Source organism: Pongo pygmaeus, chromosome X, assembly GCF_028885625.2.
Source record: "Pongo pygmaeus isolate AG05252 chromosome X, NHGRI_mPonPyg2-v2.0_pri, whole genome shotgun sequence".
Classification (NCBI taxonomy): Eukaryota; Metazoa; Chordata; class Mammalia; order Primates; family Hominidae; genus Pongo; species Pongo pygmaeus.
Genome location: NC_072396.2, coordinates 73,425,394 through 73,450,424, shown reverse-complemented (window position 1 = coordinate 73,450,424; position 25,031 = coordinate 73,425,394). Strand labels below are relative to the sequence as shown.

Here is a 25,031-nt window from a genome sequence, read left to right as displayed (position 1 = left end):
CCTGCACTCTAAAGAGAGTGCACGGGCTTCTGAAAGGCAAAGAAAAAACTCCAACGGGGACGGCGACAAAGAACCAAAGCCCTAGGATACTGGGTAAAAACAGGTTCTGAGCTAAGGTGTGCCCCCGTAACTCACCAAACTAAATGTCCCTTCCCCGTTCTCCCTGGGTCTCCCGCCGCCCTGTCCCAGCCGGAGCTTTAACCGCCAAGTTTCAAATCCGTCCCGGAGACGCCAACCAATTGCAGTGCGGACTGCCCGAGGGCGGAGCGCGCACGTCGGCGCGCGCAGGCCGGCGCGGTGGGAAGGGGAGGGTCAGCTCGTTGCACCCTGGCCCGGCCTCTTTTCGACCCTGCGGAGCATCCGCTTCCGGTTCCCAGACTGAGCTGGCGGTGAGTGGAGTCTGAGGTCGCTGTGGACTGCCCACTGGTGAGGTGGTGCGGCGTTTATGCGGCTGAGAGTGCGGGTCTCAGGCAGAATGTGGGGCGGGGACGTGGGAGGTGGCTAGTCAGGTGATGGAAGGGTCGATCTGAGGACCCTACCATTACTAATCACATCTAGGAAATGTGGGGCGGTGCCTTGCCCCGAGTCCCTGCGGATAGTTAACACTCCCTTGGGCTTCGAAAGTAGATCTTTTTAGACTCGACCCTGATTTCCTCTTCTCCAGGTTTAAGACGGTAACATCTGTTTTGCAGGATTGAGAAAAATGAGGTCCTCTTTCTAGAGTACCTGGCAGGTTGCTTGGCATCCAGAAGATGTTTAGCTAAGTTAAGAGTTTTCTTCTTTCTTCCTTCTCTCCTCCAACCTTAACACCTAGATGTGGGCTGGGCCTGTAGACTGCCTTGGAATGGGTTGGAGCTGCTTTCTGAAACTTGTTGGGCTGCTCTCCCTTTTGAACCACTTTTTGTCTGTTCTGATTCACTCTTCCAGGGCCTTGCCCGAGATGGACAGCCGTATTCCTTATGATGACTACCCGGTGGTTTTCTTGCCTGCCTATGAGAATCCTCCAGCATGGATTCCTCCTCATGAGGTGGGAACCATCTGTATTCTTGAGTAGGAGATTTTTTTCCCCCTGGGCATGAGATGATGCATGAAAGGTAGGATAGCAGGGTTAGAAGGCGAAATGGAGAGTGAATCTTAGCACTTGTAGCCAGAGGACCCAGAAGCTGGATTCTGAGCAACAGGACCCATTGGGAACTTCTTTATGGAAGCCTCCTGCTAGGGTCTGTTCACACCGGTTAATTCTGGAAATTTGGAGCCTTCGTTTCCATACTGTTAAGAGGTTCAGCGCGGTGGCTCATGCCTGTAATCCCAGCACTTTGGGAGGCCAAAGCAGGTGGATCACCTGAGGTTGGGAGTTCGAGACCAGCCCAACCAACATGGAGAAACCCCGTCTCTACTAAAAATACAAAATTAGCCGGGCGTGGTGGCACATGCCTGTAATCCCAGCTACTAGGGAGGCTGAGGCAGGAGAATCGCTTGAACCTGGGAGGCAGAAGTTGTGGTGAGCCAAGATCGAGCCATTGCACTCCAGCCTGGGCAACAAGAGCAAAACTCCATCTCAAAAAAAAAAAAAAAAAAAATGAAGAAATGGGGAGCTACTGGGCTGTCCCAGTGCTATCCATCTACTTATTTAGTCAGTGTTATCTGTTCTACTTAAATTAAGTCTATGACCTTTCCTTTTCCTGACTTCAGGATAATTCATTAGTGTTCCAGATGCAGGTAGGTGTGAAGTAAGACTGGTAAAATTTCTGGGGTTGCTGTGTCTTGCAGAGGGTACACCACCCAGACTACAACAATGAGTTGACCCAGTTTCTGCCCCGAACCATCACACTGAAGAAGCCTCCTGGAGCTCAGGTGAACTTGTGAAACCTTATTCCGAGCTAGATTCGTCCATACCAGAAATTGGCAGTGTTAGGGGGATGGATTGGAAAGCAGGTGCAGATGTGAGGAAACTTTCCTTCTTGTGGACAGAAAAGCTGAGATAACACTTCTACAACTTCTGACTTTCCTCTCAGGGACACACGAGCTGAGCTATTGTACAATGATGCTACTAGTTGTTCTTGTGTTTGTGGTCTCCATTGAGCCCCCATTCTGTGCTCTTGTCTTACAGTTGGGATTTAACATCCGAGGAGGAAAGGCCTCCCAGCTAGGCATCTTCATCTCCAAGGTATTTATGCCCAGTAGGCAATATGGATTGTTACTTCCCTTTGTTAAATTAACAGATTGCAGAACCCTAATGTCCCAAGGGCTGAGAGGATGACTCAGTGGATTCATAGAAGGGGTATAATGGAGACACCCCCTTTCCCACTTAAAACTTTTCATTTGGCAGGCCATCCGTCTGCATACATTGTCACAGAAAAACAATAGCACCTTACATTTGAATAGCACCAAATTTCACTGACAGTCTTCTGAAATTATCGTGTCCCAATCACATGTATTCTCTCTTTACCAACAGGTGATTCCTGACTCTGATGCACATAGAGCAGGACTTCAGGAAGGGGACCAAGTTCTAGCTGTGAATGATGTGGATTTCCAAGATATTGAGCACAGCAAGGTGAGCACAGTACTTGGGCTGTGGTGCTGCAAGAAGCCATCTCAAATAGGACAGATTGGACAAGAGTAGCCTAATCTGTAACTTAATAAGAAAGCATTTTGCTGGGCACTGTGGTACACGCCTGTAATCCCAGCTACTTAGGAGGCTGAGGCGGGAGGATCACTTGAGCCCAGGAATTTAAGACCAACCCAGGCAACACAGCAAGACCCTGTCTCAAAAACAAACAAACAAACAAACAAAGAGAGAGAGAGAAAGTAAGCACCTCTCCTGGGAAAGTACCGGAGGGAAGCAGCTATTAGTGACACACAGGTTGGAGTGGCAAATCCCTTTCCCCCTATTATGATTCTGTCTTGGGTCATATCTCTTCATTTGTACAAGCTGCTGTGTTCCTTCCAGGCTGTTGAGATCCTGAAGACAGCTCGTGAAATCAGCATGCGTGTGCGCTTCTTTCCCTACAGTAAGTGCCACTTTCTTTTTTCACTTTCCTGACAGGGCCCTAAGTAAGAACTCTTTAAATACTGATGACTAGAGGCCCTACAAGTTGGGAATAGGGAATCAGGAGCTCAAGCGTGAAGATAACCTGCTCTGTTCCTCCTTTTCTTCTTCTTTCCTTCAGATTATCATCGCCAAAAAGAGAGGACTGTGCACTAGAAAGTTGCAGCCCACATCCCTTCATGTGGACTCTGCCATGACATGCTAACTAGACTTCAGGGGAGCCACTTCTATTTTCAGCCCCTCCCTGGAATAGTGAGTTGGGAGGATGGGGAGACAGCTAACCAACTGCATTACCCAAACCATATTGCACTTTTAGTTCCCTAGTTTTCTAGGTGAGCTTCATTCCCTGAAAGGAGGTTGATGATATCTAGGCATAACGTAGCCTGTGAGGAACCTAGTTAGGAAAGACAACTGACGTTTATTGAATACCATGCACTAGTCCCTTACATATGTCATATTTCAATTATAGAAATAGTAGCAAAAAGAATCTTGGGGATTTTCCATCTGACTTCCCTGGCCATCTTATCCCATCCTTGTACTACCAGAGGATTCATACATTTTTGAGACTCCAGTGAGACCCTGTTTTCACCCCTTCCTCCTCCTAGCCTCTCTCCCAAAAAGTAAAACACAATGCTGAAGAAATATTGGTGTGACTTTTGAATGTTACCGATTGGATGTAAAATGCTATCGAGGGAAGAAAAAGCTCTTCCAAAGAGAGGAGCCACTGGAAGGAACAGAGCAATACTATACCTTCCTCGCAACTACCTATGATGTCTGACCAGAACATTAGAGAGGCCGAGGAACTTTAACCACAGTATAACTAAGGAATGGCATATAGAGTGAGGGGCACTGAAAGAAACTGCCCGTTCCCCTAGGAGCTTTGAACATTTCTCAGCACGGGACAGTAGTAATATAATTCTCTCTTCTCCTTTCCCACATTCTTTGATCTGGAACATAAACTAAGGAAGGGGCTTAGATGCATTTCTTTTCTGAGGCAGCAGTAAGCAATTGGTTCACAATTTCCAACTTGTAAGTTGAGCAGTGCTAACTGCTGACTTCTCCCTTTTCTTCACCCCAGCCCCAAATAACATTCTGCCATGTTCCTAGATCTTTAGTTACCAATCCACCATTACAAAATTCCTGGTCATGCCTATGCCATCGCCACTGGCATGTTTAAATTACCCATTTGGAATTGAAAGTTTTCTAGTGTGAGGCTGGGTGCGGTGGCTCATACCTGTAATCTCACCACTTTGGGAGGCCAAGGCAGACAGATAGCTTGAGGCCAGGAGTTCGAGAGCAGCCTGGCCAACAAGGTACAACCCCGTCTCTACTAAAAATACAAAAATGAGACGGGCGTGGTGGGACACTGCCTGTAGTCCCAGCTACTCGGGAGGCTGAGGCAGGAGGATCGTTTGAACCCTGGAGGTGGAGGTTGCAGTAAGCCAAGATGGCGCCGCCGCACTCCAGGCTGGGTGACAGAGTGAGACTGTCTCAAAGAAAAAAGTTTTCTAGTGTGGTGTGGGGTGATGTAACCCTATGATGAAGTCCCAAAATTTGCCTTGAAAGAATCCTGGGGAGCTTAAATATATAATTATAGGCCCTTCTACTGGACAATGATTCTGTTAGTCTGAGGTGGAATCTGGAAATCTGGATTTTTAAAGAAGCAAAGGAAATAAGTAAATAAGTCTTCAAATGTATGAAACACTGTTCTAAATAGTAATACTACACTGTATGAGGAAGGTCTGGTTCCTCCTATACATCCCACCCTAGCTCTACTGACATACCTCTTCTGGAGCCTCACTACTATTGTTAGGTGGCAGCATCCCTTGAGAGCAGAGCTGGAGGTAGAATTAATGTAGCTGTCTCTATGCTTCCTGGGAAATCCTGTTCTATCCTCCTATTTGCTGACCCCATGCCCCGCATTGGCCACGAAAGAAAGAAAATAGTAGCTTAGTTAATTCTATAAAGGCATGTTGGGTGACTTGGCTGAATGTTGAGGTCCAAGACTCTCCCTGTGGTTAACAGGTCTTAAAACATTGTATCTAAGAAGTATGAAAAACATGGTAAAAAGTCCCAGCCAGGTGCCATGGGCCTAAGAGGCAAAAACCCTCCTGCCTTAAATTGGTTCTCGTTTGAAATACTTGGATTGGTTCTATGTTAGGGCACCAACATGAGTTAATTGCATTGTGGAAATATAGGTATAGTGTGGAGAAAGCACAAGCAATAACAGCCTTAGGTTAAAGAACCATTTATTGAGGGTGTAGGTAAACAACAACAAACAGTGGAGAATGAATTGTATTGGCCTTTGAAGTATGTCAGCTGCTGTAGAACTGTATTCTCTACAGATGTCTTTTAGCTGTCGGAGAAGGTAAGGTAGAACTCCCAGGTGCTGCAAGAAGCTTCCACCCAGTAGTTGTGAGATGCAGTCAGGAAAAAATGATAGCACTTTCAGGAGTTCTGTTTTTACCCCAAGCCTAGGAATTGGAAGAGAGTAAGTGGCCATGTATCATAAAACGAGGTGGGGAGGAGAACTGGTATGGCAAGCCCAAATGTAAGAAATCCATCAAATGAGGCAGAGAAAGCCTAAGCTGTCAACAATAGCTTCTGTTGCCTGACTCTTCGAAGGATTCCAGTTCAATTTCAACCGCTGAAGTGTGTGTTAAGGAAGCTAATACAGTGAGGTGACTGGAGTCAAATCTTAACACCCAAGGTCAGCTTCTAGGAGATGTAGAAGAGGAATTCTGATCTTACAAACCCTCTCACCTAAAGGCAAATGAAGGAACTACTTTGGGCTAAAGTTAGTCCCATTTTCCCCTTAAGTACCACTCAGGCATCAACTCAGCAAGGAAACTTACCTTCTCTACTTGTATACTCTCTATCCCAGCAAAGCTAGGAAAAAGGATACTCCCTTCTTTTGGTGGAGGTGAAGTTCTTGTAGAAAGAAAGGCAGAAGCCACACGCCGGAACAGCTGTGTGTGTGTGTGAATGGGGACCAAAAAAAAAAAGGGAAAAAAAAAAAGGTCAGGTTCAGAGGCTAGGATAATTCAGGGCCTTTGAGATACATGATGGAGAGATGAACCTTGACCCCCATCCCACAAAAGATAAGCCAAGGTTATCCAAAAGAGTAAACAGTGGTGGTAGCTACAGACAGAGCGCAATTAAAGTATCATAGAAAGAAACAAGTATTAACCTTTTTCACGTTGTAACCGGTTTTGGCACTGGTCTCAATAAACATCACATTGAGGTTTCTGGATTTTTCTTCACCCTCTTCTGCAGTGACTTGTCTAGACGAATCAGAAATGATGAAAAGGGCCAGAGTTATTGGATATGGATAGATTCTTCTGAGGTGTAATGATGCTTACCTAGGGCCAGGAACCCTAGAAGCCTTAAACCCACGACCCTTCTGATTACAGGGTGGGGACTCTCTCCTATACCCCCCACATATCCTTGTGCCCTGATGGGACACCCCCCTGTCCTTTCCATCCTGCAGTGCTGGTAGGGGGCAGAGGGGACTAAGGTAACTCCTCCCCAAGTAAATAGAGGACAGTTGACCCTCCCCATAGAGACTGAATTTTAGGTATGCCAGAAGAAGTAGTTATACTTTACCTTTTGTTATCCAAATCAATCTTATTACCCACCAGCATGATGACAACATCGTCACCTCTTTCTGCTCGTACATGTTCTACCCACTTATCTGTCTCCTTAAAAGAATTGATGTCTGCAAGAGAATATGTTGCAGAGCGTTGAAACATTTAGGAGAGATTTGGAGAGAACACTTCCTCTCTGCTAATTTTATCAATCTCCATATCAATCCCTTTATAATCCCCTTTTCAAATAAAACATTGCATAACACCCACTTGTGATGTCATAGACAACCACTGCAATAGTTGAATCACGAATGTAGCTAGGAATTAGGCTGTGAAAGCGCTCCTGGCCAGCTGTGTCCCATAGCTGCAGCTGAACCTGCATAAAACAAATGTTTAGGAAGAAGATGGGGAAAGGTAGAAAAGAAACTAGCCTTTTTAAAAAGCTCAAACCTAATAAAGGCAGAATACAAAAGGTCAGGTAGACTGGATCCCTGAGAAGTGGCTGCTATAGCCTCAAACCAAATGGCCTATAGTCCTAGGACAGGTCCAACCAATTTCAATATACTGTTTTGATTCAGGAAGACCCTACAGCACAGCAGATTTAAGGATTCAAGGTCTCTTGGACTTTATGTTGGAGATTAGATGAAGGCAGACAGAACAAGAAACATCATAGGGCTTGGTAATTTGAAGAGGCTTCAGTTTTTTTTGATGGTGCTACCCAACTGTGATGAATAGGCCTAAGGGGTTGAAGTGCAGGGTTAGTGGTATGAGAGTTAACACTCACTATTTGGTCCTCCAAGTACATGGTCTTAGACAAGAAGTCAATTCCAACAGTTGCCTGCAAAAGAAAATCAGATACACTCCAACATTCCCTCTATTCCCAATATGAGGCAGTCTTAGAACCCAAAGTGGAGAATGACCCTTCAAGAAGTTGTCCTGGCTCCACTTCCCAATGCTTATAATACATAACTTTGAGGAGGAGAATCTCCAGGTGAGTCCGCAAGAAGAGCGGCAAAAACGTACCATATGACTCGGTGGTGGGCTTACCTGGCAGGCGCAGCCGAAGCTGTTGTACATGAAGCGGGTGATGATGGATGTCTTCCCTACTGTGAGGGAGATAAGCAGGCCAATCGTCGCCCTCAGTGCCCTTTCTCCCCTCAAAGTTCCTATGAGCCCTCCCTCCTCCTCCCACTCCAACCTTTCCCAATGAGGAGGAACTCGGTTCCCCAGAGAATGCCCCACCCCATTTCATACCAATTACTCCTCCCTGTCCTCAAAGCCCAACCCAGATCCGCACCGCTCTGCTCTCCCAGGAATAAGAGTTTAGATTTGCACAGAGACTGGTATTCCGTTCTTTCGGCAGCCTCCAGGCCAAAGCCTCCGGCCTCCATCCAGGCCTCGTCGTGACCAAAGGCAGATATCGCTTCAGGTAGGTTGCAGCCAAAATGGCTTCCAACGCTCAGCCTGCGCCGCTGGACTTCACGCCATGCTCTACTGACGTCGGCTGACGGCCATTGGCTTCACACCCAGGCCTGGGCACGGCCACGCCCCCTCGGCCCCCTCCTGGCAGCTTGCACCGTGCCTGGTGTTCAGCGCAATCCTATGACCACTCGAGTGGGGCCATGGGGTGGAGACAGGGATGGCCACTGACCGTGTCAGAGGGAAGTTGGGGGTCAGCGTATGGGGAAAAGCACGGGCTAAGTATAGTGTAATCACAGCAAAGGAGTGGAGGTGGGGAAGATTGTTCTCAGTAGTTCCATGACCCTCCAGGAAGAGGAAATAGGCAAGAGATCGCCGGGTACATCTGAACAAACTGATTTATTAGAGTGTTACAGTGGGGGCTCCCACACAGACGGGCACCAGAGCGAGGTGCTCAGCTCCCCTCATCTCCCTCGGCCTCCACAGCCTTCTGGCTCTCCTCCTCGCCTTTCCGCGTAAACTCTTCGATGACTATGTCCTCAGAGCTTGCAGAAGCAGCAAAAGAGAATGGAGGGTTAGGAACCTCCTTCTGGGTGTCCTCCGTGTCCACTCTTTTTTCCTGATCCCAGAAAAGTGATCCCCTCCCTGCTTCCCAGGTAGGCTCCTCGGCCCCCTCTTGGTGTCCCCACTTTTCCATCAGCCACTCTGGCTTGTTTCCTTTCATTCCCGCCCAAATTTCCCAGCACAAAAGTCCCCCAGGAGCACTGAAAGGGACATAAGGATAAGGGGTGGGAAGGAGGGAAGGTATCAAAGAATGAAAGACGAAAGAAGTAAGGGCGAGCGGGTGGGGGAAAAGGAAAAAGAAAAATGGGAAGGGGATGAGGGGGAAGGATGATTCCAACAAGAGCAGAAGGTGGAGGGCGGGGGGATGCAGAAAGGGAAAGGAGGGCATATGAAAAGCACCGAACTGTGACACGAAGCTAAGCCATATGTTTCCACTGCACATGTATTGAAAGCACCCCAGGGAAGCATTTTCACATTTCTATCATCATAACATGGAGGGTGGCAATGGGAAGAAGGGAATGGGGCTTCCCAATCTTGTATTCCATTACCTAGCGGCCTCTGTAGCAAGCATGGAGACGGAGGGAAAAAATGGAGCTGAAGCTGATTAGGGGCTCTTCGGTTCCTGGAAGAAGTATCTTTACTTTCTCCCCCACAACTTCCCAATCCTTCGTCTCCAGCACACACGACACACACACTTACCCTGAAAACCTAGACACCCAGCCTACCTATTGCTATTCCATCCCCAGGCAAACTGCTAGTCTCCAATTCATGAGATCAGAATGGTTTGGACCCCAGCCCTCAGGACAACCGTTCCTGTGAGTTCCACCTGGTCACTCACCATGAGATGGCTTCGGATGGATCAGGACCAAGGGTAGCTCCACACCAACATCGCTGCAAGGATCCCAAGGTGGAGTTACATTTCCTCTCTCTACAAGCCCAATCCCTGAACCTCCCTCCCTTAGTTTTCCAGTCTTTGGATGCCCTCAGACCCTCGGGAATCAATCATTATTTTGCTCTCCTTATCCCCTTGTCCTCCTCTTCTTGCCCAAGTCCCCCCACCCTGCAGTCTCTCACCTGGCTGTCAGGTCTCCTAGGATGCTGTGGGTAGAATGACACCCAAAATTAGCAGCGGGAAATAGAGAAGGGGCAACCTAGTTTCACTAGGGGATGAGGGATCATAAGACCTAATGAGCCAGCCACAGAATGGGTTTCTGGAAGGGAAAGTGACTTGCTCACTGAGCTCACAGGTTTGGGAACCTGGTCTGAGAGAAGGGGTGGGGAATGGTTTGATTGGGTCAATCTAACTGGAAGAAAAACAGAGGCAAAAAGCCCTTGACTCCTCAGCCCCTGCCCAGACAGACCCAGAACCCTCACTTACCCACCACAGGACACCATCAGGTTGACTCTGACTTTGTAGGACACCAGGATCCCCAGCAGCTCTTTGTCCATTCCCGGTCTAATACTGGAGGTTGTAGTATTCGTTTTAGGGTGTTTGGGGGCATGAGGAGTAATTCATTCAGTCCCCAGTTTCTTCTCATGCATTCCTATCACCACACCCTATTATGTTTAGTCTTATCCCAGAATATCTCCCAGGCTCTAACCTCTCCTACCCATTGAGACCACATTTCTCTTCCTGACATTCACTTTTACCATGTCACTCTCTGCTCAAGAGCCTACCTTTTGAATATAACAACTACTCTCCCTGACTTTCAAGACCCCTAACAACCTTGCCCTATCTAGCCTCTCTAACCTTTTCTGCCCTAACTCCTGGGATACAACCTAAGCAGACCCATCTTCTCTCCGTGATCAGAACATGCCATGTGGATTCCCACCTTCTAGCCTTTGCCCATACTGTGTCCCTAGTCTACAATGCTCCTTTTTTTCCTCTGTTGGTATCCAGATCCTTCACATTCTTCAAGATCTAGCTCATTCTACCTCCTCCAGGAAGCCCTCACCAGCTCTCCTGGCTTCTTTTAACTTTGTTGCGCTTTTACTCTGAACCACATGTACTAACATTTAACTGTTGGATTGTATTTGCATCTCTCTTTGTTCCTCATCTAGGCCATAAATTCACTGAAGGCAGAGACTGGCTTAAACTTCTTTATATTCTCCACATTGCTTAGCATAGGAAAGAGCATGTAATAGGGGTTCGGTAAAAAACCCACTGATTGAAAAATAAGACAGCGAAAGCTGTATGAGCTTGAGAAAATCTCTTCATTGCTCTGGGCTGCTGATCTCTTACATATAAAATAATGCAGTTTGGATGATTTCTAAGGATATTTCTTGCAATAACAGTCTATAGCTACTTGATTGATAAGACGTACGGAGAGATGGAGGGATTACACTTGACAGATGGTGGCAGGTGGTTTTTGGTGGAAGACACATCTAACACTAGGGCCTCCGAAGGCACAGGACCAAGTGAATGACTTCCTAGAATTCTATTAATTCCTGTTGCATCATTTTCCTTTTTTGTCCTCCTTTTCCTCCATTTCTCATCTCCTAGTCTTCTACTCAATCTTTATTTTTTCTAGAGAGTAGCTTCTGTAGAGATCACAGTATTCAGAGCCAGATGACATGTGATATAATCCTATCTACATCTACCACTTATCAGCTATGCCACTTTAAATGAGTTCCTTCTTCTCTCTGAGCCTCAGGGTCCTTAAGTGTAAAAGGGAATAAGAACACCTGGCCGGGCACGGTGGCTCACGCCTGTAATCCCAGCACTTTGGGAGGCCGAGGCGGGCGGATCACGAGGTCAGGAGATCGAGACCATCCTGGCTAACACGGTGAAACCCCGTCTCTACTAAAAATACAAAATATTAGCCGGGCGTGGTGGCGGGCGCCTGTAGTCCCAGCTACTCGGAAGGCTGAGGCAGGAGAATGGCGTGAACCCGGGAGGCAGAGCTTGCAGTGAGCCGAGATCGCGCCACTGCACTCCAGCCTGGGCAACACAGCGAGACTCCGTCTCAAAAAAAAAAAAAAAAAAGAACACCTGTCCAGGCTACTTTAGTGGGATTCTCACAAAGATAACATAGTGCATATGTCAGACCTTTGTGAACTGTGAAATCTTATACAACGTAAGGATTGTTTTCCTCTCCATGTTTTCCTTTTTTTCTGCCGCTGACCTAAGCCTGCCATTGGTCCCACAGGCATTATTGAGCTTGCTGCAGGTCCTTAGGCCTGGAGGAGTCTCTGAACACTGCCCTAAAGACACTTTAAGAAACAGGTAGGCTTTACTGAGCATGAACCCTCAGAGCTGTAAATGTAGCATGTGGAATGGTTGAGGGGTAGGAAATGAAGGCTGAGAGTTATATTTGAGCTTACATTGTGCTAGAGGCCAGGTTGGTATCTTCATGCTTAAGTTTGCCATCCAGTGCCAGGCCCCGTTTCTGGCAGCTGGCAGCCAGGATTGGGGTTACTGCAAAGCTCTGGGAGAAGCTGGAATTAGCAGCTACAGTCTCCCTACAAAAGAAGAACAAGAGAAGAATTTAGGCTGGGCTTGCTGACTAAGCATACTTTTACTCCCAAGAGCATCTTGTACAAGATTATACAAGAACCTACTGGAGTATCCAAGAGAGGTGACATGTTTAACTGTGAAGACTGGGAGGAATTAGTTCTGGTGGGAAATCCTTATGCCCCTGCCCTCGCTCAGCATCATGATGGGACTCCTGGGGGCAAGTTGCATCCCCTCCATCTAGTTCTCCTGGGAATCCCTCCCTGGAATCTTCCACCACTCTTCCCCCCCCCACCCCCTCAACTGCCTCCTGGACCTCTTCCCACCACCCCACCCCTTGGCTCTCTGGTCCTAGCCCCAGCACCAGCTCACGTGAATTCCTGAATGAACACAGTCTTGGTGTACTTGTCTAGTGAATACAGGACAACATCTGTGATCTGGTCAACTGAACAAGCCAGGAAAAGCACATGATTATAATCAGTCAGTCATCCTTGAGACCCCAGCTCAGTGTCCTTAGATGTGACCTTATACATAGGCACACTATACATGATGCAGTAAGACATGCTCATTGACAAAACAAGATATGCATTTTGACAAGCCCATGTTAGAGGGAAAGCCTAGAGGAATGCAGACAGGTAAGTGAGGCAGAATTTTGGGAAAAGACCTGTGGCTTTGGGACCAGGTGCACAGGGATGGGAAAAGAAACTCACCCGAAATCTTGATTTTTTTGATGACCTTGTTGGTGCAGTTGTTGATAGAAACATTGACAGAGATGGGTTCTCCGTGGTAGTGAACCTAAAGCAGGAGGAGGGACCCATGTCAAGGCTGGAGGAAGAATATGCAGATGGAGACCTAGAACTCCTGCTTCCTTAGCACTATTGCCACCCTGGCTCCCATCTCTGCCTGCCCAAGTAGGAAATCAGTGAAGAAAGGGCATCAAAGGGGTTCTGGGGTGGGAGGCAAAAAGTGGGGGTCACAAACCTCCCTGTCCATCCAGGCCTGGAGTTGTAGGGGCTGAGCTGACAGAAGGAAGCGGCGGATGGTCTGGGCTGAGGGGCCAGGGCCTGCCTCCGGTGGTGCAAATTGTACTTTCCGGACAACCAGCCGCACATAGTCTCTGAGCAGAGACCAAGGGATTAGCCAGAGCGTCCTCCTTTCAGACCCACAGACCTCTCCCATGCCACCCCCGTAGTCCAATCGTTGCTTAAGAATGGGAGCAGGGGAAGGCCTCCCTCAGAGAACTCCTCTAGTCCCTTAATGTAAGTATGTAGACCAAAGGTTATTAAACTATGGCCCACTGGCCAAATCTGGCCTGATGCCTGTTTTCCTATGGCCCACAAGCTGAGAATGGTTATATTACATTTGTAAATGGTTGAAATAAATCAAAGAACAATGCTATTTTATGACATGTGGACATTACATGAAATTCAAATTTCAGTGTCCATAAGTAAAGTTCTATTGGACACACAGCCACACTCATTCATTTCTATACTATCTGTGGCTGCATTTGCACTACAACAGCAGAGTTGAGTAGTTGCAACAGAGACTATAGGGCTCAAAAAGCCAAATATTTATTTTTTTGGCCCATTACAGAAAAGTTTGCTGACCCCTGCCCTAGATCAAAGAAGGTAAGTCAGAGGGGACTCAGAACCGGGCGTCACTGGTGGTGATGATGCTATGGAGGTTAGAAGTGGGGCTATTTCTGTCATGAGAGCAGGATCTGTTTCCTGGCAGAGGCTGGAGGCAGGGATTTTTGGGGACAACCAAAGAATACCTCTTGGAGACTGTCTCCTCCGGGTTTTCAGCACAGAAACTCTTCACTTCAAAGTCAATCCCACAGGGCTGTAAAGGGACAAGGGCAAAGAGAGCTCATTTCTAGTGCTGTCCTCCCTTCCTCATGGGCCAATAAGAAAATGCCTGACCTCTTTCCTTAGCTGTCCATTTCTCCAGTCTTGACTGTCCCACTGTTCCTCTTCCCTGGCACTACCTATCCCTCTTTCTTAGAACCCAGTCCTCACCTTTCCTGCATCTTCAGGACCTGGCTGCAGTGTCACAGAACAGGGCAGGTTGGTCACCATCTAGGGGACAAAAAGGAGATCAGAAAAGAAGTAGAAAAGAATACAAACAAATACAAAAGGAATAGGGAACCCTCTCCCTTGTTGTCCTTCTTGAGCTTCCTTTCTTAATCTTCCCTGGAGACCTTGCCTGCCCAGGGCTTGGGGTCAGTACCTGCAGGGTAAAGGGGTAGGCATTGTCCCCTAGCTTGTGCAGCAGTCGCTCCTGTAGGACTGTGAGGGGCCCCTGAGGGCTGCTGGATTCAGCTGGGACCACTTGCAGGGTCTGCACATACAGATCTTTTCGGAACGTCAGACCAATCACTTCCAAGTCATCACGGCCATAGCGAAAGGCACATGTCAACATGACAAACACTGTGGGCATAGGAGGAAGAGAGTGGTCTGTCAGGCCTGAGTGGGAAGGGGAATCTTAACTGGGTCAAGAAGACACAGAGAGGTGATGTAATATGATTGAAGGCTGGCTGGGCGCAGTGGCTCACGCCTGTAATCCCAGCACTTTGGGAGGCCGAGGCGGGTGGATCACGAGGTCAGGAGATAGAAACCATCCTGGCTAACACAGTGAAACCCCGTCTCTACTAAAAAAAAATACAAAATATTAACCTGGCTTGGTGGTGGGTGCCCGTAGTCCCAGCTACTTGGGAGGCTGAGGCAGGAGAATGGCATGAACCCAGGAGGCGGAGCTTGCAGTGAGCCGAGATTGTGTCACTGCCCTCCAGCCTGGGTGACAGAGCAAGACTCCGTCTCAAAAAAAAAAAAAAAAAAAAGATTGAAGGCTATGGGCACAAATGAAAAGATTCTTAATACATTTGACTGCAGTAAGATTTATGTTAAAAGTCTTTATAAACCAAGTCTTCTTTATATTCAAAGTCTTTATAAACAAAGAAAAAAATGGAAAGCCTGGGAGAAAATCTTTGCAACACATATAACACACTGAAGTTTAGCGTCCAAAATATATAAGGACTCCCACACATCAACAATAATACCAGTATAAAAGTGTGCAAAGAATGTGAATAAGCCCTTGCAGAAGTGTGCAAAGAATGTGAAGGAATGGCCAATAACATATGAAAACATGTTTAGTCTCATGAGTAATCAGATAAATGCAAATTAAAACCACAATGAGGTGAGATTTCACACACATCAGATTGTCAAAAAATTTTAAATCTGACAACACTACGTGTTGATGAAGATGTGAAGCAAAAGGAGTTCTTACATACTGCTGGCGGGAGTATTAATGCAACCAATTTGGAAGACTATTTGGGATTATCCAGTAAAATTAAATCTGCTCGTAGTGTATGACCTAATAAGTTGACTTTAAAGGAGCTTTTGTTCAGGAGAGATACATATGGTAATGGCCATCGCATCAACATTTGTCAGAACATAAAACTGGAGATAATCTAAAAATCTATCAACAGGAGAATGGATAAAAAATGTGTGGTATATTCACATAATGGAATACTAAACCAAGGTTAAAATAAATGAACTAGAACTTCAAAGAATGCCCTATGGTTTGTATGTGGCCTCTCCATAACTCAGGAGTTGAAACTTGATGGCCATTGTGATGGTATTAAGATGGCCATTAAGAGGTGATTAGATCATGGGGCTTCTTTGTTCATGAATTCCTTTATGAATGGGATTAAGACCCTTATAAAGGAGACCTTTTGCCCTTCCACCATGTGAGGACACAATGTTTCTCCCCTCCGGAGGATGCAGCAATAAGGCACCATCTTGGAAGCAGAGAGCAGCCATCATCAGACAACAGAACCTGCTAGAGCCTTGATCTTGGACTTCCCAGCTTTCAGAATTGTGAGAAAATAAATTTCTGTTCTTTGTAAATTACCTAGTCTCAGGTATTTTGCTGTAGCAGCACAAACAGACTAAGACCTGTGCCAACATGGTTAAATCTCAAAAGCTATTGAACAAGGCTGGGCGTGGTAGCTCACGCCTGTAATCCCAGCATTTTGGGAGGCCTAGGTGGGCAGATCGCTTGAGGACAGGAGTTCGAGACCAGCCTGGCCAACATGGCGAAAACCCATCTCTACTAAAATACAAAAATTAGCTGGGCATGGTGGCGTACACCTGTAATTCCAGCTACTCAGGAGTCTGAGGCAGGAGAATCGCTTGAACTTGGGAGGCGGAGGTTGCAGTGAGCTGAGACTGCACCAATGCCCTCCAGTGGGGGTGACAGAGTGAGACTCTGTCTCAAAAAAAAAAAAGCTACTGAACAAAAAATCTAGCTGCAGAATGATAGGTACAGTATGTTACCGGTTATATAAAGTTTAAAAGCGTGTAGGACAATATCAAAGTTGATCATAGACACATAAATATGGAGTAGAAGTATGGAGCCATCAGGAGAATAATAAACACCAAATTCAGGATAGTTGTTATCTGGCGAGGGAGGAGAGAAAGAGGAGAAGGATTAAGTAGGGAGGGAGGGAGGCAAACTGGATCAGGGAAGGACACACAGGAGGCTTTAGTTTGTTTCTGTAATTCTTTTTAAAGCTTGGTTATGAGTACAGGGTATTCATTATATAATTCTCTATGCCTTGATAAATATTTTATCATGAAAAAGAGAAACAATAATATTTAGGGTCAGAATACCTGGACTTGAATAGGACTTGCACAAATCCCTTGATTTCTCTGGGTCTCAGTTATTACACCTGTCAATAATAGGACTGCTCTAGTAACTCTACATATGCCATTTAGACCTCAAAGCAACCCTCTGAAGTATTTTTATCTCCACTTTAGAGGCAAAGAAAGTGAGCTCAGAGCTGTTAAGCAATGGTTCAGGATTTCAACCCAGGCCTGTCTGACTCCAAAGCTCAGACTCATAGGTGCTCAACTTAACTCACAGGACGGTTGTGAGGAGTTGATGTATTCGAAATCCCTTTGGAGGCCAGGCATAGTGGCTCACGCCTGTAATTCCAGCACTTTGGGAGGCCCAGGCGGGCAGATAGCCTGAGGTCAGGAGTTCGAGTCCAGCCTGGCCCACATGGTGAAACCCTGTCTTTACTAAAAACACAAAAATTAACTGGGCATGGTGGTGGGCTCCTATAATCCCAGCTACTCAGGAGGCTGAGGCAGGAGAATCTCTTGAACCCAGGAGGTGGAGGTTGCTGTGAGCTGACATCGCACCACTGCACTCCAGCCTGGGCGACAGAGCAAGTCTCCATCTCAAAAAAAAAAAAAAAAAAAAAAAATGGAATCCTTTTGGAAACTTCAAAATAATTGTAGATGTGGATGATGATGATGATGATGATGATGATATTGACAGAAATGGAAGAGTTATAATTGAACTCATACTTTGTAACAGGTATCTAAGATTTGAAAGAAATCAAATGAGAGGCAGACAGAAATCATCTGAAATGCGCTAATGAAATGTAGAATGGAGTAGAGAGGGATACCTGTCCAAGTACAGGGTGACAGAGGTTGAGGCAAGGAAAGATGTAGAACAGGAATGGATAACCTTATTTCTATCAGGGGCTCTGACCCAAAGGAAAAAAAAATTACCGACAGCAGCACTTGAGTAGAAAGCAACTTATTTTAGTATTTTTAAGAACTCAAAACATCAAACACCAGATTATTTGCTTTTAAAATTGAGAATGAGGAAAATGAACCTATATTCAAAAGATATAGCAAAGCCTGAAAGTATTGATAATATCAGTGTTTATAAGGACTGGGGCAATATGAGAAGCCTCATGCACTGCAGGAATGAGATTTAATTGGTATAAGCATTTTAGAGGGCAATTTGACAATAGGCATAGAAAGCTTTAAAAATGTGTGAATGCCTTTTGGCCATTAATTCCTCTTCTAGGCACTTAGAAAGATATAATTGAACAAGTATGAAAAGGATGTGCATTACAGGGCATCGTGGTATCCCCATACGATATAGTACTAGGCAACTTAAAAAGTTATAGATTTCTATATATTGACATAGGTTTAAAAAACGTAAAATATTATTTTTAATATAGCATTTTTAGTGAAAATATAGATATGTTTTTACAGAAAATATGAATAAATAAGATCAAAAGATTAGTGATTAAAGATGGTAAGGTTACACAGTCTCTCCTTCATCTATGTTTTCTAATTTTTCTGCAATGGAGACAAACCTAATAATTTTCAAAGATACAACAAATAGATTCACCTTGGTTCTCAATTATGGCCAATTATAGTGCGAGAAAGGAGAGAGAAAGAAAGGAAAATAAGGCACAAAGGAAAGGAAAAAGACAAAGTAAAAAGGAGAGGAAAAGAGGTGGCTGGTAGGAGGCAGGATGAGAGAAGAAATGAAAAAGATGAGGAATGAGACAGAAAAAAAGGTCAGGATGGGCGAGGCAGAAGGGGATCTAGTAGCACCTGAGGTAAGGACGTTAATCAGATGACTTGTTCTTGGAATCGCTTTCTGTTCCTGTGTTGGGAAGGCAGCAGACTAAGACATCAACTGCATCACGCAACTCCTACCCCCAACTGAAGCTCTAATTGGCTCTCTAGCAGTTTAGAATCATCCTTTTTTTTGCATGCTAGGAAATAGCTTGTTTTTATTTTCTTTTAAAGTCAGTATCTATTCTAAAGTTATTAATGTATAGTTGTGTTTATTCTACAAAATATATGTTAATTGTCTGAACATCAGAAAATACAAACAAAAAGACAAATCAAAGCTCCACCATAATATATCATGTTCCACAGATAACTACTGTTAATATCTGTTATGTGTGCTTCTCAACTTTGTCTGTTGCTATAATTGAACACAAGACCACCTTAGGTATTTTTTACTTTTCTCTCATTGCCTTTTTGAAGTTAAACTTTGTATTTTGAGATCATTGTAGAGTCACATGCAGTTGTAAGAAATAATACAGAGAGAGATTCCAGATAGATTTTTGTTAAACAACAATTCGTTCACACCACCACATATACTGCCCTATCACTGGCCTTTATCACTCCACAGTATAGAGTAAGCATATTTTACATCCACAAATGTACCTTGATAGAAAAACACATTAGAAAATATGATGCAAACAAGACAATCTTCATAGAGGTAAGAAACCATATTGAAAAACTAAGAATAAACAAGAAATATGCACAACTTAAACGAAAAGTACTATAAAACTCTACTAAGGGGACATAAAAGAAGATTAGAATAAAAGGAAAAATGCATTCTCTTCCTGGAACAACATATATTTTTAACTAAAGATTTCTTTCCATAGCTTGTGAAGATTTTGTAGAAATGTGAAAAAATGATTTAGGTTTTAGAAATATAGAATACTTGGGAACCTTAAATAAGTTGGTTAATTTATGAGTCTATCCCAAAGTTCCTCTGATACTTAAAACCGACTTGATTGCTTATTCACACTGCTTAATCTGAGAGATTTAGGCTACTTTATTCTCCAATATCTAACAGTTACATCTGAATTAGTATTCATCAACCCATTCAGAGTCTTTTTCAAATCAAACCCAATTTTCAGTCTAGTTGGATCACAGTGGGGTTAATCCATAGTGAGAATTAAAAGGAAAAAAACAGCAAAAATAAAAAAAATCAGCATAATCTTGATCTGTAATACTGCTGCCAGAGTAATATTTCTTACTGTTACTTCCTATGGTCGTTGTTTTGTTTCTTTGTTTGGGATTTTTTTTTCTTGAATAAAAGGTCAGGCAGTTTCCCTACACAAAAAAAGGAGATGGAAAGACGTATACCAGAGGTTACAAAATGGCAGCCTGAAGGTCACATCTAGCCAACAGAAAAAAAAAAAAGTTTATAATCTATCCAGGCTTCTAAAGTCTTTTAGTGAGTTGCCGACATTTGAAAATCAGGAAATTTGCATTAAAATATGGGTTTCTGACTTATTGGATCATTCTATAGGCAGTCTAAGATCCAGATCAATAGCCAAGCAGGGGCACCACCAGTAATAATAGAGAAAATCTGAAATTCTGAAAGGAGCTATTTTAATTTCAGCACAAGTGTAAGTTTTGTGTAATTTTGAAAAATAAAATTTAATTTATGCTTTAGATATTTACTTTGAATATTATTTGGGTAAGGGGACACCATAATCTTTTCACACTTTGGGCCTCTAAAAGTCTTATTTTGAGCTTTGTTTACAGTTCCTCGTTAACAATTAGAAAATTTGGCCACACTGGGCTGGAATTCCCAGTTGTCAGCCTCCATCAGAGAAGGCATTCGCAGTTCCTGCCACTTTCTGGTTTTCTTGTACTCTGGTGCAATCCACTCATCGGGTTACCTGTCTGAAACATACAAAGACCAACAAGGATTTCCACTTACACTTTCGACCTTTTAAGTACTCAGGATCAACCAGGACTACACCATCTGTGGAGAGAAGGATAGACAGCACTTTGGTCAGGAAAAACTATCAGACTATGAAATAGAAGATGATCCATGAAGTGGTTCCTCCCATTCTTCCCTTTAATTTGCCTCCTTTTCTGCATGGTCTTTTTTACTCCCTAGTTTCCATTCCTCTTTCCCCAGGCTTCCCTTTTTTGGACTCACTGACCAATGGGTTCCACCGTGTCCACATGGTCCACGAAGTCCCGTTTCCCCAGGTAGATGGAGAGCTGTTGTGGAACAACTTCCCATGTTATTCTCACAATCATTTTTGGATGGATTCCCCTGAAGCCCCCAACCCAGACCCCTGAGACCTTGAAGGATGTACCCACCTATCCCTTTTGCCCTCTCATTTGCCCAGCTGGGCCAGGTTCTCTCACCTTCCCATTGGAGCTGGTCTTCTTAAACACCCTATGAGGAGAAGACCAGAAAGAGGATGGAGAGGGGATTTGGAAGTGCAGGGAAGAGGAAATAAGGGAATTGGGGAGAAAAAGAAATATTCTTAGGATTAGGAGAAGAGGCTCCAGGAGCATAGGATGGGGCAAAGGTAGAGATAATTGGGGTAGAATCCAAGGACACAAGTTAGGGAGAAATTGGAAATCCCCCTACCCCAAAGGGAAATACTTGGATTGGGATAGGGAGCAATTCACAGGTTCAGAGGATTAGAAGGAGTTCTTACTTGGACATGTTGGCTATACAGTTGATGTTGAGCCTTTTCTGGGAAAAGAGAAAGAAGAAAGGCTCAATCATTTCATTTCTATTCTTCTCACCCCACTCCAGCATACCATCCATATACACCTAGTGTGATGTAACCTTTCCTCCTTAGACACCTCACCCACATCAAGTACCTCCTATTCTCCCTTCTGCCAAGGGTACTTCTTCAGCCATATTCTTGCCCATCTTGGGCAACAGGGGAAAAAAACCTTCCTATTTTGTACAAATCATTGACTAACCATACTATGTATTCTCCAGAAAGGGCCAAACTTCCTAGAATGGCTGGGGAACTCTTGAGAACCCTCAGAGAGAAGGAACTTCTCTGGAAAGAGGCTGGACAGAGGCTTCCATCCAGAAAAGTGTGAGAAAAATGTGTTTCTTGGTCTTTATGAGGCTAGACATCCCCTGGCCCACACTAGGTGCCAAGACATGTTTGTTGGATACATGAATGAATGAATGAATGAATGAATGAATGAATGAATGGACAAATCAATGGATTCTGTCTCCTTCTGCTCCTGCAATGGATCCTGAACCTGAGTTCACCTCACGATGGCCTTGACTCTCAACAAAGAAGGGAGAAAAGTGTGAGAGAGAAGGGGTTGGTGCCTTCATGCTCTCAGTTTTTGGTGACAGAAGTCTCTATGGAGGTTGAAAGTCCTCCTTGAACCAACTCATCCCTCTCATTGCCTTTCCTAAATTTTCCCATCCTTATCCCCATCCAGGTCCCCAGGGGCTAGGCCTTTGGATGGGAATCCTTAGAGAGAGGGAGATGTCTCTCTAGTGCTTTCCTTTGATGCTTACTGAGCCTGGCCCAGGGGGTGAGCTTAGGGGAGCTTCCAGAGGTCTTTTGAGGGTCTCTAGGCCTGAATGTCTATAGGCTGTGTCAGGAAGGGTGCCCCTCAACTGCTGCCTGATATATTAAGGGGGATGCTAAAAGCAAGGGATATAGGGCTTAGTATGGGCTAGAAGTAGAGGGCTTTGGAATATTACCTGGGGAGAGAGGTGAAGTTCACATCAGTCTCCAGCTCTGGTTGCTATGCCTGCCTCCCCAGCCTCTTATACCCACAGTCCTCTGAGTGTTTTGATTGGTGGGGGTCATCGGAAAAGAATAGGGTTCTTGGGGGGGGGGCATGAAACACTGCTATAAATAGTTCAGGTGCCAAGAGTTTGGAAAGCAGATTAGTGCCTAAAAGATTAGTGGCTAAAAGATTAGCAGGCTATTGCTGCTGGGACAGAGTGGGGGTAGGAGGTTGATTCTGATGATGTTAAAGGCAGGGGAGTTTGAGAAGGGTAACTTCAGGATTTTGGCCTTGTGAGGCCTTGAACCTGAGAACTGGAATCAAAGTGGAGTTGGAGGTTTTAAAGGTGAAGCGTGGTGGGGGGTTGAAATGGGAGGGCTCAAAGTATAGGCCTTTGTGTTTTTGAAAGGAATACCTTGTGTCCCACTTCAATCTCTATATCAGCGGCTCCAGGCCTCACAAAAGCCAAAGGTATGGGAAAGAGTACCTTGTCCCCAGCCCCCCACCACTTTGGGACATTGGACTTTTGAAGCTGATGTTTAGAAACCCTGATTATCCCAGCTTATGTGCACAGCAGGAGTCAATCTCCTGTAGGTAGTGGGGGCAGGAGTGGTGGAGGGGGATCTGAGTGCATTGAGCTGTGTGTGCACATGTCTGTGAGCCTTGAACTTCTCTTCTCGTTGGAGAGGAAGGTAATATAAGATTCCCAGCCCAGGGACAGGTTCTTCTGGCAGGACATGCATGTGGAGGGAATAGGTGGTTGACATGTGTATCACCCCTACCTAGGGTAAACCTCCTCACCCCAGCTCTTGACTCTGTCCAATCCCTGAAACTAACTAAGTCCATGCTCTAAGCAGCTTCTCTTGCCTCATATGACCGCTCATGGAATTAGAGATATTTCTGTCTCTTCAGCTGCCAGGACCCCCACAACGGCAACAACAAAGTAATCTTCCTTTCTTGACTGTCCTTCCCACAGGGCCTAGGCTCAGGCTTCACGGGCATAGAAAATGTAGAGACAGAATCTACAAGCTCTGGGATTTCAGGACTCTGACCTCCTTCACCTCCCCTTACAGCAGTCTGGACATTAGTAGTTATCTATAGACACAGCCCTCAACCCCAACCCCCACAATGCGGTGTCCATTCCTCAGAGGATGGCTATGGCTATGGCTCAGAGAGCTGCGCAGGGCCTTCCCTAACTCCTGCCCCTCACTGAGGGCCCTGGACAGCCGTCCCATATTCTCTTTGCACAGTTCACAGTGTCAGCCCCTGCCATTCCTAGCCAATATGCATCTCAGGGCCTGGTTGTGTAGTTACTATAACTCTCCTTCTCAGGGGCTTTCAGATAGTGCAAGAAGCCCAGATTCTGCAGGTACCACAGTGGGATAGGAACTGATGCTGGACATACAGGAAAGACTTGTATACATGCCAAGGTTGGTGTCTGCGAGGAAGGCGAAAAGTTAGAATGAATTTACTTTTTATGCCAGACATGGCAATATTCAATGGCAGGAGAGGAAGGCCTCTCTTCTTGTATGCTTATTTTCATCATTCGGGAAACCTTTCCCAGATCTCTAGAATGACTGGTGGTCAGCCTGTTTTTGTCTTTAGACCCACACTCGAGGCTCTTACCTCCCTTTTAGGTACTCAATCCTGCTTATCTTCTCTTTCTACTCAGATCTATGGGCCTCTCAGTAGGAAAAGAGTAGATCTGCTAGGTCTTTAATTCATTATTATGATGGAATGTAAATCATTACTCTTTTCCAGAAGTTTGTGCATTTCTTGACTGAGGTGAAATTCACAAATCTTAACTGCAGCTCAATGAATTTTTACCTACTGTGGCAGGCTGAATTATGCCCCCAAAGATGTCAGGTCTTAATCCCGGGAACTGATGAACGTTACCTTATATGAAAAACAGACTTTGCAGATATGAATAAATTGAGGATCTTGAAATAGGGAGATTATTCTGGATTATCCAGGTGGGCCCTAATGTAATCACTAGTCTCTTTATGAGAGAGGGGCAGAGAGAGTTTTGACTCTGAGATAGGAGGCAATATGAGGCCTGAAGCAAGATGTTAGGCTGCTGGCTTTGAAGATGGAGGAAGGGGCCATGAGCCAAGGAATGCAAGGAATACAGCTCTAGAAGCTGGAAAAGACAAAGAAATCGATTCTCCCCTAAAGTCTCTCATGGCTGCAAGATGGCTGTTCCTGCTCAGGCATGGCCCTGCTGAAACCTTGATTTTGGCCCATTGAAACTGATTTTGGACTTCTGACCTCCAGAACTGTAAGAGAAGGACTGTGCATTGTTTTAAGTCACCAAGTCTGTGGTAATTTGTTACAGCATCCATAGGAAACTAATACACCTGCATAAATGTGCATATAACCACCACCCAGGTTAAGATATAGAACATTTCCATCCCCCCAGAAAATTTCTTTGTGCCTCTTTCCAGTTAGTATCTTCCCAAAGAGAACTGTCACCAGTTTTGCTTTGACCTGGAATACTTGGATTTTTACAAGGATGCAACAGTAAGTAGGCAAAGGAATGCATAGCTAATGGAGTTTCTGGCCCCTATAATACATAGGTGGAAGAAATATGTTTAGGTCCTTACCCACCCTCATTCTGTACACCCGGATGATATCCCCAACCAGACATTCCAGTTAGAAAATGATGATCAGATCTCTGCATGAGGAAGGAGTGGGTTATTCAGTAAAAGGTTGTAGCAGACAGAATTGCTTACCAACTCAGTAGTCATCTCCCTCTTCCTCCTTGTGGAAAGAATCCCCATTTTTAAGGTAATTCATCCTCCTCCGCATGAGTCTGTGCTCCT

The 25,031-nt window shown here is 45.1% G+C and overlaps 3 protein-coding genes across 16 annotated transcripts in view; 1 reads left to right on the top strand and 2 right to left on the bottom strand.

Moving 5' to 3' along the window:
- KIF4A (kinesin family member 4A) overlaps positions 1–319 on the bottom strand; it is a 122,219-nt gene extending 121,900 nt beyond the window's left edge. Inside the window, exon 1 of the mRNA XM_054470746.2 lies at positions 136–319. The gene's annotated coding sequence lies outside the window, so the exon portion shown is untranslated. The remainder of the gene's footprint in view (positions 1–135) is intronic.
- On the top strand, positions 296–15,978 carry PDZD11 (PDZ domain containing 11). 13 transcript variants are annotated; one of them, XR_010125472.1, is made up of 11 exons: positions 354–426; positions 693–764; positions 928–1,027; positions 1,771–1,854; positions 2,111–2,167; positions 2,456–2,554; positions 2,951–3,011; positions 8,000–8,065; positions 9,366–9,526; positions 11,769–11,845; positions 15,827–15,978. XR_010125472.1 is itself a non-coding variant. In XM_063660508.1 (9 exons), the coding sequence occupies exons 3-8, from the start codon at positions 941–943 to the stop codon at positions 8,041–8,043; spliced, it is 432 nt and encodes a 143-aa protein (XP_063516578.1). In that variant the 5' UTR covers positions 311–389; positions 693–764; positions 928–940; the 3' UTR covers positions 8,044–8,065; positions 9,366–10,884. The 13 variants fall into 13 exon arrangements, 8 of the variants coding, with proteins under 8 accessions (XP_054326727.1, XP_063516578.1, XP_054326726.1 ...); XR_010125470.1 differs by having other exon boundaries at positions 13,667–15,958; XR_010125474.1 differs by lacking the exon at positions 15,827–15,978 and having other exon boundaries at positions 374–389; positions 693–765; positions 11,769–11,982.
- LOC129023875 (arrestin-C-like) lies at positions 5,282–13,283 on the bottom strand. 2 transcript variants are annotated; one of them, XM_054470748.2, is made up of 14 exons: positions 13,055–13,283; positions 12,784–12,868; positions 12,446–12,518; positions 11,944–12,081; positions 9,998–10,081; positions 9,694–9,717; positions 9,458–9,510; positions 7,684–7,742; positions 7,421–7,474; positions 6,907–7,012; positions 6,656–6,767; positions 6,240–6,333; positions 5,955–6,018; positions 5,282–5,696 (listed from the first exon to the last, which is right to left on the bottom strand). In XM_054470748.2, the coding sequence occupies exons 1-14, from the start codon at positions 13,250–13,252 to the stop codon at positions 5,641–5,643; spliced, it is 1,200 nt and encodes a 399-aa protein (XP_054326723.1). In that variant the 5' UTR covers positions 13,253–13,283; the 3' UTR covers positions 5,282–5,640. The 2 variants fall into 2 exon arrangements, with proteins under 2 accessions (XP_054326723.1, XP_054326722.1); XM_054470747.2 differs by having other exon boundaries at positions 5,290–6,018.
- Positions 15,979–25,031: the final 9,053 nt, after the last annotated feature.

Coding starts and splice junctions, on each gene's coding strand:
- PDZD11 (XM_063660508.1), top strand. CDS start 941: ATGGACAGCCGTATTCCTTATGATGACTACCCGGTGGTTTTCTTGCCT. Junction 1,028..1,770: donor CATGGATTCCTCCTCATGAG/GTGGGAACCATC, acceptor TGTGTCTTGCAG/AGGGTACACCACCCAGACTA. Junction 2,168..2,455: donor TAGGCATCTTCATCTCCAAG/GTATTTATGCCC, acceptor CTTTACCAACAG/GTGATTCCTGACTCTGATGC.
- LOC129023875 (XM_054470747.2), bottom strand. CDS start 13,252: ATGGGAGAGGTCTGTGGGTCTGAAAGGAGGACGCTCTGGCTAATCCCT. Junction 9,718..9,997: donor CTGATGGTGTCCTGTGGTGG/GTAAGTGAGGGT, acceptor TTCTACCCACAG/CATCCTAGGAGACCTGACAG. Junction 7,475..7,683: donor GCTTCGGCTGCGCCTGCCAG/GTAAGCCCACCA, acceptor TTTCTTTTGCAG/GCAACTGTTGGAATTGACTT.